The 12942-nt window shown below is 45.8% G+C and overlaps 1 protein-coding gene across 1 annotated transcript in view; it reads right to left on the bottom strand.

The window, feature by feature from the left end:
* Positions 1 to 2636: 2636 nt before the first annotated feature.
* The window catches only part of LOC140207899 (uncharacterized), a 51960-nt gene continuing 41654 nt past the window's right edge, over positions 2637 to 12942 (bottom strand). Inside the window, 3 exon segments of the mRNA XM_072276442.1 lie at positions 2637 to 3109; positions 3314 to 3538; positions 5443 to 5673. Coding sequence (XP_072132543.1) covers positions 2637 to 3109; positions 3314 to 3538; positions 5443 to 5673 — 929 coding nt within the window.

Below are 12942 nucleotides of genomic sequence, written 5' to 3'. Positions count from 1 at the left end.
CCAGCCTCAGTGGGAAAGAACATGCTTACAATTACCCTATCCAACCCCTAAAAATCTCTATGAACTCATTCAGTTTCATTGATATTTTCCCTCCGAAAGGTGACCAGGACTGCACACAATACGCTTAATCGGCCTCACTAACGTCTTATTCAACTCCAACATAACATTTCATTTCCGATACTCAATACCTTGACCTATGAAGGTCAAAGTACCAAAAGTTCTCTTTACCACCCTGTCGACCTGTGATGACACCTTCGAGAGATTATGGATCTTTATTCCAGGATCACTCTGTTCCACCACACTCTTCAGTGCCCCAACATTAAACATGTAAGCCTCTCAAAGTGCAACAGCTCGCAGTTACCTGCATGAAATTCCATCTACCACTTTTCAGCCCAATTTTCCGGCTGATCCAAAGACGGTAAGTGACTCTAACAGATTTTCGGGAAGTCTGATAAATTTAGAACTCACGCCAATGACATTAAATCTGTGATAAGTCTGAAGGAACGAGCCGTTCCAGAGTTTTAAGTCTACAGATCCCCATAGGTAAAACACCAAAGAATGTGCGCTGTATTTCCCCCGCGTTTCTTTACCCAGACCGGGTTGAGAACAGAACGGCTTGCTGGATGCAACAGATTCCCGGAGCCAGTGAATGATGAATCACCAGCCCAACATTTCCATCTAAACTGGAATGCATGCTTCCTTTAATTACACGAGACACGGTGCACAAGAACAGAGACATGATATTGCTGTACATTGTTCTACTCAATACACTGTGTAATCATTGGAGTTTCATGGAACAAAACGCCAGACATAGTTCCACTGTATCTCGGTACACGTGAGAGGACTAATCCGAAACCAGCACGAAACCGATGAGCCGGATAGGTTTGTGACTGCTGTAGCGAAACACCCTGAGGCTGAGAGGATCGCGATTATTGGCAGACGATAACCAGTTTGTAATATATCCCACGCAAGGAGGCGTCAGCAGCCAGGCACCATAGCTGGTTCTGAAGTACAGCGAACACAGAGAATATCGGATCGCTTTGTTCCTCACCGGGTGAGTTGCTGAAGATCTGAAACCGATTGCGTGAGCGCCCGGCGGCGGCAGACAGTCTGACAGATCAGAAGGATCTGGGTGAGGATTTGGATAGAAGGGGCATAAAAGTTTCGCCATCCAGTTGCAGTCAGGGAGAATACCTTTCCCGGAAATGACGTGCCGCCGTTTCGTACTCTGAGAACTTGCGAACCTGTGATATCCAAGTAGCCGCTCACTTCTCACTGTGGTCCGGACAAGGGAACTCCATGTGAGCGGCCTGATCTGTCCACGGACTGTGACTGCCCCATGGTGGGGAGACTGATTCAGATATGATCTCCAGGTGGATGATATTGGAATCGGTTTAATGTTGTCACATGTACTGAGATGCTGTGAAATTCCAGTCCTGTGTACAGTTCAAATCATTGTAAAGAGCCGTGAAGTAGAATAAACAGAACAAGGTCAAACAGTTACAATTCTGAATAAAATGTAACAACTACAGATACACTGAATAACAAGGAGACAAAAAAGGAGGAAAATCACAACGGAATAAACTGGGAGGTGAAGAGTCCATATTATCGTGGTCGGGATCATTTCAACAATATTTTATCAGCAGAGCAGAAGACCTGCCCGAGCCTGTAGTTATGTGTTTGCTGTACTCTGTAGCTTTACTCGCGCGTTCCTGATCTTTTCCAGAAAACAGTTCCTCGGTCAGCTCTCCTTCCTCTCTACTCAGTGAGACACATTCAGTGACATAGTTTCGGTCTAATCCGGCCTCTGTGATGGCGGCAACCCGTAGAGTTTCGGCTGTCTTCAACCAGCCGCGTTCGATAACACCTGATAGCGGCCGTGCTCTAAAAAATATCGTTAATTTTGTCACCTCACAGTACCGTAGAAACGAACAATTTAGCTGGGAAAGACAGACAAAGCTGGAAGATCTGTACCAACACCTGTTCTTTTGCCCAGGCCCTGCCATAGCCCTGTCGGGAAAGACTGCAATTGAAATGCAAATCTCTCGACATGTCTGTCCTCGGATGCCGCTGCGGCCAAGGTAAAACTAAAAAAAATCGAGAGCAACTGCACCTCTCATTGCGGATTGGCATTCGCATTTCCTCAACACTAACATCGATTTTTCAAACTTCTCTTAACATTGTGATTGCATGATGTTTCTGGAATACTAGAATTTATCAGAGCGATACCCGGGACAAGAGCTAATTACCTGTATGACCTGCGAGCTGGGTGAACCGGACCGTTCGCACTCACCGTTAAACGGGAGAGGTTTCGGGAACACAGGAGAGGTTTCACGCTGGAGCGGAGCAGTGCGGCTGGAACAGGCGAACAGTGGGACTTTGACGTCAGAACTGTGGGTCACAACGATGGCGCTGGTCTACACTAACAAATATAGGTCGTTCCACTGGGGAAGAGAGGGGGGATAGAAACTGGTGAATGCAGGGAAAAACGATTAAAATGATCGTCAGTGAGCCAGTGCGAGGAATCATGCTGGCGAGGAATGAAATGAAGAAGGAGAACGCCTGGATCCATTGGTGTAGAGATTGCCTGCAATGGGTGGTGAATTATTTGGACCAGGCAGGGAAACATCACTAACTCATGACATCCTTGCAGCAATGAGAGCGAAGGGATGGTTTATCGCGTCCTTCAGTTGCTCCCTGAACTTGGTCTGGGTGACGGCGTAAAGAGCCGTGTTTGTGCAGCAGCTCAGAAGCTGCAGCATCGAGCCCAGTCCTCGCAGAGAATCAGCAGGAAGCGTCACGGCAGACAAAGCAGACAGTCGGTTCCAAGCAGTATAAACAGTGAACGGTGCCCACAGCAGGACGAAATTGCCAGAGATGACCAGCAGTAAAACGAGTGATTTTCTGCGGTTCTCCATCTCCGGGTCTCTGGCACTCTGTCCCTTGTCAGCACACCGGAGTCTCCTGCGCCCTCTGCTGGTGACTAAAGCGTACCGGATGGTTAATGCATTCGTCAGGAGGACCAGCAGGAATGGGATTACAGGAGTGAGAAGGTAATGAAATAAGTCAATTGACATTGCGACAAATAAAGACACATAATCTGCGGTATCTACACAAATAAATGGAGCAATCAGCGTTGAATAATACCCCGAGAGTCGAAAATACCAGTAAATGTTCCTTAAACAGCTGATCGCAGTCACTGTCCCCAGCATCACAGCCGCAGTTTTCCCGGTGCAATATTTTATTTTCAGCTTCTGGCAACAAATGGCCACAAACCGGTCAAATGTGAAAGTGACGGTGAACCAGACCGAACAATCGGTGGCGACGTAAAGCAGGACGGCGTGGATTTGACACACTGGTGTGTCCGCAGCCCAGATGAGAAGTTCAATTGGCACGTAAATATTCGAAATCTTGTTCAATATCAGGTCCAGGACAACAACCATAAGATCCGCCGCTGCCATGGCAACTAGGTAGCGAGTGACAACTCTGAACAGACCGCACTTTCCTCTGGACAAGATTAAAATCGTCACCAGGTTCACTGCAAGACGCATAAAAATAATGAGTGGAGACACACCCGGAAGCGTTTTCTATTATCATACAATTTATCGGATTTGTTCTCTGTGTCTAGTCACATGAGTAAATCAATGCTCCTCGGGAAGTCTATCAAGAAAACCAATTATTAGAATTAATACGTAAGTGAAATCAGTGAAAAATGAACCGCAATATTTTCGGGCCGATGTCACACAAGAAACATCAGTGAAAAACACAGATAACGATCACTGATAATTGGTAACTTTGCATATGTTGAGGGGAAAGATGCAAATGGAACTTCAAATACGAAATCTACAGAAACTTAAATTCCATTAGATAAATTCCCTCAACAATGACTGTTTAGATCAAGAGCAGGCTCCCTCCCCTGATCATTATACGCTACTCTGCAAGAGTCTTTGGCAAACATATATATAGTTAGGTAGACTAAGCGTTTTGCACAATACCGTATTGTCAAGGTAGAGCGGAGAAGCAGGTTGCAAACATGGCGGAAGAAAATGATGTTGAAAATCATTGTCAATTACAGAATGTTTCCCCGGTGCTTCCCGCTCCCTCCCCTCTCCCTCCCACTTTTCCCAACTACGATTCTCTCACCCTGACCCCTTCCCACTCTCAGTCGACAACCGACACCCATATCAGAATCAGATTGAATGTCACTATCTTAAGTCAAGAGATCAGTTCCTTTGTGTGCCGCAGCAGTACAGTGGAATACACACAATTACTACGGTACGGAGGAAAGGTCTCGGGCATCCTCGCTATATATAAAATACTGTCACTGGTCATCCTGTCAGCAGTAGTTCCGATGAATTCACTCAATGTGCGAGTAATTCCGAGCAGCGGAATCCATCCAAGTTTCACACAACCCATTAACCGTTTTGAATCCGCTGACCTGAATCTCAGAGAAGCTGGTCGACTCTCTGACACGTTCAGCGGGAGACCAGGTTTTGGTGCAGCCGATGCTATGTTCACAAGCCGAAAGTTAACTGGGCAAATGATATTCCTTTGTTTTTTTTTCCTCCACGGTTCTTTATCCCCTTCAGATACTCCTGCCCTTATTAAAGATATTTTCCTCTATTCCTTTGCATTTTATTTCATTCGTGGTAAAAATAAAATGCTTCCCCGCAATAAAGACCCTCTTTTATCCCCAAAGCAATGCGTCGCTGTCAGAATTTCATGGCCTGTTCGTAATCTTTCAGTGCGCAGATTTTTTGTTTAGTTTCTGTCGCTTCCGTACACCGACCGAGTTGACAGTCAAATGTAAACGCTGACGGTAACAAAATGATCACTTGAGGACGTTTTTGAATTTCAATAGGAGAATAGAATCGATTTTGTTCCAGGACTACTCTAAATTACTGAGATCACAGTCAATTTTCGCCGGTCAAAAATTCAAAAATAAAAGACACAGAAAGGACAGTGGCATTTTATAATTGTTGAGTTCCAATCGTAGAATCAAATCCGATACTGATATCGATTGGAGGTGGATCGTCAGAGGAGAGCGAATGATTGTGAGGATACTTTAACGATAAAATAGTAAAAATGAGATCTCTTTCCTTTTTTTTGAATAAAATGCCAATGTAATTCAAGGAAGAATTCTGAACTTCGAACGGTATTGCAGAATTCAGTCCATACAGACAACTACATTTTCTGCTGCACAGTGTTATTCAGATGAATATTGTTTGAAGTGACTAGAGAATATTAGAGGCGGGAATATTTACCATATTGTAACTCCTTACAGAAGAAGACAGATAATAAGCAATCTCTGTTTATCATCATTATAACCCAATTCTGCGAAAGCCTCAGAATGACATTTGAAAAGCGAATCAAGGATTGTTTTAAATCACGTGAATTAACACAGGAAAGGGCAGAGGTGAAACAATTCAGACATTTGCTGACAAATTCCGATAATGCGGAGATGGAGCTGCAGCGGGACGAATGCCAGTGGTGAACCGTCCGGAAAGGACCACGGATTCCCTGGACAGCCCGAGAGTTTTAGAATAGACAGTCGGTTCTGGGAGAAGTGGGAAGGCGGGATGTTCTGTTCGATGCCGTGGCAGGCAAGTACGAAGCTTGGCGGCGCTGGGTGCGCAGTAACGTTGGCGGGTAGTTGATAGTCAGACGGATTGTCTGCGGGAATAATCCACATTCGGAAGTCAGATTAAATTCCGTTGCAAACACAAGGAGTTTGAAGCAACTTGATTCAAAAGTCGATATTTTCGAGCGGGCGATCGAGCGACGGATTGGAAGCAACGCATCCAGAGGCAAACTATCAGAACCTCGTTCATGAACTGATGTGAGCAACGATTGAACGGAGTTTACCAATTGGATCCTTGGCCATTACACCCGCACCATTACAAGAGCCACAGTAAACAGCATAATGCAGAATTTGAACGTTTGGAGATTTCTTACCTGGAGTGTGCGACAGTAGCAATAATTTCAAATGGGTGATAAACATTAGAAAGCAGTTAAACATTGTTGTATAGTTGAGCTTTGAAGAGACACTCAGCGGGAAGAGCAATGATAGCGAGACCAGGGTAGTAAATCACTTGAATGACTTTTAATGCGTGCGTGATTCGAAGATCTAAGGTCATCCATTCATACTTCGCAAAGACATATTCTGCAGCCCAGAAGACATTCTTAGGATTTTCTGCCACATTCCACGCTGCTGTTCCCGGACTCTGGCCCATTACGGAACGAACAAACCTTCCTTCCGCAGAGTGTGCTCTCCCTGTCCCGCTGTGTGGATCAGCGAACCGCTGTGAGTGCCGGAGCGGCTGATCATTGAGAACTCAGTGATTCCGATGCTTATTAATAGGAGAGAGGAACTCCCTTCTGACGCCTGAACCCTCCGTGGAACTGACGATGTTGGCATTAATGAAATGACAGATGCAGTTAACCCTTTTTGCATTACAGCTGAGCAGCAGGTGTGGGGAGGTGTTGTCAAATAATTTCGAGCATTAAAGTTTTATATATTCATAATTTGCTTCAACACTTTTCAGCAGATTTAGCAAAAAATGAGGCAAAGTACATTTCGAAGATGAGTAAAATCTGTAGTTTCTCTTATTAATCACATTTAAAAAGTAAATGATATTTGTTTCAAAAGATTACTTTAGAATAGTATGATTGTAAAGTAGAATGACTTGAGTATTTGGCTTAGAGAGAGAGAGAGAGAGAGGGAAATGAGAGAGAGAGGGGGGGAGAGAGACTGAGAGAGAGGAGAAGAGAGAGGAATGAGAGAGAGAGAGAGAGAGAGAGAGAGAGAAGGGGGAGAGAGAGAAGAATGTGTGTGAGAGAGAGAGGGGGGAGGAGAGAGAGGAATGAGCGAGAGAGAGAGGGGGAGAGAGAGACTGAGAGAGAGGAGAAGAGAGAGAAATGAGAGAGAGAGAAGTGGGAGAGAGAGAAGAATGAGAGAGAGAGAGAGAGAGAGAGAGAGAGAGAGAGGGGGGAGGAGAGAGAGGAATGAGCGAGAGAGAGAGGGGAGAAGAGAGAGAAATGAGAGAGAGAGAAGTGGGAGAGAGAGAAGAATGAGCGAGAGAGAGAGAGAGAGAGAGAGGGGGAGGGAGACAGAGTTTTAAATTGCAAAATTTGTTGCATTGAGACAGTTCCACTCTTTTGACCTCAGAAGTCTGTGTCCAGTGGTACAAACAACCGTCACAAACTGACCTCTTTCTTGTTTCCAGTGAAGAACCGTGAGGTCATCTGTGCCTTGACAGATCCTTCGCTCTCACAGAATCTTACAGAATCGAAACCAGGTTTATTATCACGGCATGTGTGGTGAAATGCGTTAACTTAGCAGCAGCGGTTCAATGCGATACATGTAATAGAATAAAACATTAAGTAACTCAATGACAGTATATGTGACATGTAGGAATCGGATGGCAGAGGGGCGAAGCTGGTCCTGAATCGCTGACTGTGTGTCTTCAGGCTTCTGTATGGTACCAATGAGAAAAGGCCGTGCCCGGGGTGCCGGGGGCCTTAATAATGGACGCTGACGCCGCTCCTTGCAGATGTCCTGGGTAGTTAGTAGGCTGGTACCCAGGATGGAGCTGCCTAAATTTACGACTGTATGCAGATTCTTTCGGTCCTGTGCAGTAGAAACCCCACCCCAACTCCCAACCCTCCATATCAGACAGTGATACAGCCTGTCAGAATGCTCTCCCATCTATAGAAGTTTTTGAGTGTATTTGTTGACATACCAAATCTCTTCAAACTAAAGTATATTCACTGTCTTGCCTTCTTTATAACTGCATCGATATGTTGGGACCAGGTTAAGTCCTCAGAGATCTTGACACGCAGGAACTTGGAACTGCCCACTCTCTCCACTTCTGATCTCTCTATGAGGATCGGTACCTGATCCCTTGTCTTGCCCTTCCTGAAGTTCACAATCAGCCCTTCTGCCTTACTGACGTTGAGTGCAATGTTGCTGCTGAGACACCACTCCACTAGCTGGTATATCTCGTTCCTGTGCGCCCTCTCGTCTCCATATCATATTCTACCAACAATGGTTGTGTCATCAGTAAATTTATAGATGGTATATGAGCTATGTCTAACCGCACAGTCATGGGTGTACAGAGAGTACAGCAGTGAGCAAAGCACACAGTGATGGGTGTACAGAGAGTAGAGCAGTGGGCAAAGCACACAGCCCTGAGGTGCACCAGTGTCGATCGTCAGCGTGGAGGAGATATTATCAACAATCCGCACAGATTGTGGTCTTCCAGTTAGGAAGTCGAGGATACAATTGCAGAGGGAGGCACAAAGGCCCAGGTTCCGTAACTTCTCAATCAGGATTGCGGAATGGTGTGTTAAATGCTGAGCTATTGTCATCAAACGGCATCCTGCATAGGTATTTGTATTATCCAGGTGGTCTAAAGCCATATGACGAGTCATTAAGATTGCTTCTGCCGTTGACCTGTTGTGGCGATAGGCAAATTGCACTGGGTCCGGGTACCTGCTGCGGCAGGAGTTTACCCTAGTCATGACCAGCCTCTCAAAGCATTTCATCACTGCCGATGTGAGTGCTACCGGGCGATAGTCATTAAGGCAGCTCACATCAATCTTCTTAGCCATTGGTATAACTGTTGCCTTTTTCTGAAGCAGTGGGAAATTCTGCCCGTAGCAGTGAGAGGTTGAAAATGTCCAGCCAGTTGGCTGGCACATTAAGCAATCTTAATGACTCGTCATATGGCTTCAGAGTCTTTCCAGGAATTTTATCGAGCCTTTCGCCTTGCGAGGATTCACACACTTTAAAAACAGCCTAACATCGACCTCTGGGACAAAGATCAGAGCGTCACCGCGTGCAGCAGGGGTCTGCACAGCTGTAGTTATACTCCCGCATAGCTGGGTATATCTGGTAGTGAAGAACCGCTGCCATTCATGCTATTGGGTTTTGCTTTATAGGGAGTAATGTCTTGCAAACCCTGCCAGAGTTGTCATACATCCGCGCCGCCTCCAACCTCGTTGGAAATTGTAGCTTCGCCCTCCACAAATCATACCTGGTTTTCTGATACAGACCAGATCGCCAGATTTAAATGCCACAGATCTAGACTTCAGCAGACGACGTATCCTCGGGTTCATCCACGACCTTTGGTTTGGGAATGTACAGTAATTCTTTGTAGATACACACTCATCCACACAGTGTTAATAAAGTTGGTAACAACTACACTATACTCATCCAGATTCGAAGATGAATTCCTGAATACAGTCCAGTCCACCGATTCAAAGCAGACCTGTAGGCGCTCCTGCGCTTCCCTTCACCGTACCTTCTTGGTCCTCACTGCTGGTGCTGCAGTCTTCGGGCTCTGCTGTACTCAGGGAGCAGAAGTACAGCCAGGTGATCAGACTTCCCGAAGTGAGGGCGTGGAATAGCACGGGTGGCATTCTTGATGATGGTGTGACAGTGTTTTAGTGTGTTGTTTCCTCTGCTATTGCAAGTCATCTGTTGATAGTAATTGCTTAGTGTTTTTTTTTCATACTGGACTGGTTAACGTTCCCCAAAACGCCGGTGAAGACGTTAGAGTGCGCTACTTCGTGCATGTTGATCCCATTGTTCCTTCCTTATGCCACCGAATGCAGGGTTCACAAATTTTAGGTTTTTGACTGAAATGCATGTTTTCTCTCTTCTCTCTAAGTTCGTCAAGTATTATTTTTGCTATTGTTACTATTTATTATTATTATTAATAATATAACTATTACTACCCGTATGCCTATCTTGAAATCCACACGTATTATCACTATTACTTCCTGCTTAGGACTGGATGTCCTGGTGTGCTATCCCACGACTTATGGAGTGCCCTACCGATAATACTGGATCGGTCGTCATGTTGTTGTTGGACTCGGACTCTGAAACATGACGAGGATTGTATTTATATTAATGTATGGCACCTTTTATGAGTTTGCCTTTTAAAGCAAGATTTTGGTGAATGAAGTTTGCCGCGTGATTGTGTCTGTGTAAGTAACCAGATGACGAGCTCCCGCGTGGGACATTGGTCACGAGGGTTCAGTCGCTGGGCATTCACGATAAGGTAGTAACTGGGATAAGACACCGGCTTTGTGGCAGAAGCCAGAGACTGGAGGTAGATTACTGCAGCTCTGACTGGAGACCTGTGTCTCCTACAGTCCCTCAGGGATCAGTGCTGGACACATTTTAGTTTCTCGTCTATATCAAGCACCTGAATGATAATGTTGTTTCCTGGATATTTGCGGATGACAGTATGATTGGAGCTGTAGTGGACAGCGAGGATCTGCACCAGATGGAAAAATGAACTGAAAGATATCTGATGGAATTTAGAGCAGAGAAGTGCGTGGTGTTTCCCTCCGGTAGAAATAACCGGGGAGATTGAACGGTTCGGCACTGGGGAATGCGATAGAAGAAAGGGAGCTGGGAGCTGGGTATACAAGTCCATAACTTATTGAAAGTGGCGTCACAGGTAGTTTCTACTGTAGAGATACTTCCTTCATTTTCATCTTTGTGCTTTCAGTTAATTTCAGTTTCGTGTACTTCTTATCACAATAGTATATATTCGTTGGAGTTGTTAGTCATGTTTCCGTTACTGAAAGTATATCCTTAGAAGTCTTATCTGATTGTTCTCTAAAGTATTTATGTCATATTCTGTTCATCTTTCTTTGCTCGTTGGAGTTAATGAAAGTGGGTTTGAGTGTACATGGTGCTTTCTAAAATTCCACATTTCAGTCCTTAATTTCTTTTGTAAGTTTTCGAGATCGGTTTCAGACCAAGATATTATGCGATGCATGTGTTACACACATCAATATGTATTATTTTGTTTTTCTCGGCTGAAACTGATAAAACTAGAAGTACGGCCACACTCATTTCTCAATTGCTCATAACTTTCCGACTATTCTAATCGTGTTTAGTATTGTGCTTTTCTGGAGATTACTGACATACTGCTGTGTGAGGATTGTGATGGGTGAGGGATATGGGGAAAATGGAGGAGGTGAGGCGTGTGGACAGAGGAGAGAAGAGGCTGAGGGAGTTACACACACTCAGACAGGGAGTGAGAAGTTCTATTCTCTCTGACCCAAACACAGTAACCGAGGTAGCACAAGGGGAGGCGTCTGAGGTCGCACCGTTCGCCAGTTCCTCCTATTCCCGAGTTACGATGCGAGTTTCTGCTTCTCTGAATGGAACCTTTCAGGTGTCGCTGTTCCGTCCACATCTCGTCTCCGATTGACACTGATCCTGACATTTACTGTCTTTCTCTGTCTCTATCCCTCTCTCTCTCTTTAACTGTCACCCTCTTGTTTACCCTTACTCTCTGACTCTCTCTCTCTGTCTCTCTCTCTCTTTCTCATTCACTTGATCTGTGTGTGTGTGTGTGTCTCTCTCTCTCTCTCACTCTCTCGGTTTTACTCATTGCTCTCTTGGACTTACTCTCTTACTCTCTCCCTTGGGTTTACTTTCTGTTTTTTTTTCTGTCTCTCTCCCATATGTGTCTGTCTGTCTGACTGTCCCTCTCTTTTTTCTGACTTCCTGTAACTCTTTCTCTATAACAATCCTTCTCTCTCTCCTCGCATTTCCTCCTGTGGGAGAGTCTGTGCTTTGGGATTGAGAGAAAGGGACTGCAGCATCATGGAGAAAGGGAGCGGGGGGGGGGTGTGAGAGAGAGAGAGAGAGAGAGAGAGAGTCATTTACCCCCAACACACTTCTCACACTCAACGTCACCGTTGAGGTCATTGGGGCTGTGGGGGGGCGGGGGGAAGAGAGGGAAACGGCAGAGGAGAAACGAGAGAGAGAGAGAAGGAAGAGAAAGAGCTCTGGGGTAGAGAGTCTCGACAGGGACAGAGAGTCTGAGGCAGGCAGACGGGGGAGAGGAGAGAGTGAAGGAGGAGTCGAGAGGAAGAAAACTCTGCCTAATTACCATCAGCATACATATTTCATTGATTCTGTTATGGTTATTATTTTTTGTTGTGTTTTTTGTGTATGCCTGCAAGGACATGACATGTTCGGCACAGCTTTGTGGGCCGAAGGGGCTGTATTGTGCTGTAGGTTTTCTATATTCTGTGTTTCTAAAATGGATCAGAGCTCTATATGGTGACATATATGTACATACATACACGAGGAATTCTGCAGATGCTGGAAATTCAAGCAACACACATAAAAGTTGCTGGTGAACGCAGCAGGCCAGGCAGCATCTCTAGGAAGAGGTGCAGCCACGAAGGGTCTCGGCCTGAAACGTCGACTGCACCTCTTCCCAGCGATGCTGCCTGGCCTGCTGCATTGACCAGCAACTTTGATGTGTGTGGCTATGTACATACATAATCAATTTGCTTTTAACTTTGAAAGAGACCGTTGGACAGAGGGAATCTAAACAGAGAGAGAGAGAATCTGGGAGGGCGGAGCGAGAACGACTTGGGAGCGAGGAGAGTGCGACGGGGAGAAAGGCCGCTGACAGAGAGGGAGAGACCAAGTTGGGAGATAGACCCAAGAGTAGAGGGAGATAAATCGTAGATGAGAGAGCAGCCGGGGTGAGGGAGAGATTTGGGATGAGACCGGTGATATAGAGATGGGGTGACGGGGCGTGGGGGAGGGTAGAGAGACTGGGGGCCTAGAGAGTAAAAGAGGATAGGAAGAGACGGGTAGGAGCAAGAGAGCGGGAGCGGTAGAGAGAGAGAGAGAGAGAGAGAGAGAGAGAGAGAGAGAGAGAGGGAGAGAGAGGGAGAAAATAAATAAAGGATAGTGAGAGGGGCTGGATGACAGGGTGGAGGACAGAGAGGTGGGGGAAGAGACGGAGAGGGAAAAGAGGACAGACGGGGAAGGGAGGGGAGTCAAGGAGAGAGAGGCTGAGGCAGTGGGTAATAGATGCCGCAGAGGCGATGATGGTTTTACTCATCTAGTCTCCTCTGCGCACCTTTTCTTTCTCCCATCCCCCTCCAATCTGA

This window comes from Mobula birostris, chromosome 13, assembly GCF_030028105.1.
Source record: "Mobula birostris isolate sMobBir1 chromosome 13, sMobBir1.hap1, whole genome shotgun sequence".
In the NCBI taxonomy this organism is placed as follows: domain Eukaryota; kingdom Metazoa; phylum Chordata; class Chondrichthyes; order Myliobatiformes; family Myliobatidae; genus Mobula; species Mobula birostris.
Note: the sequence above shows the minus strand (reverse complement) of the source record. Positions and strands in the feature narration are given on the sequence as shown.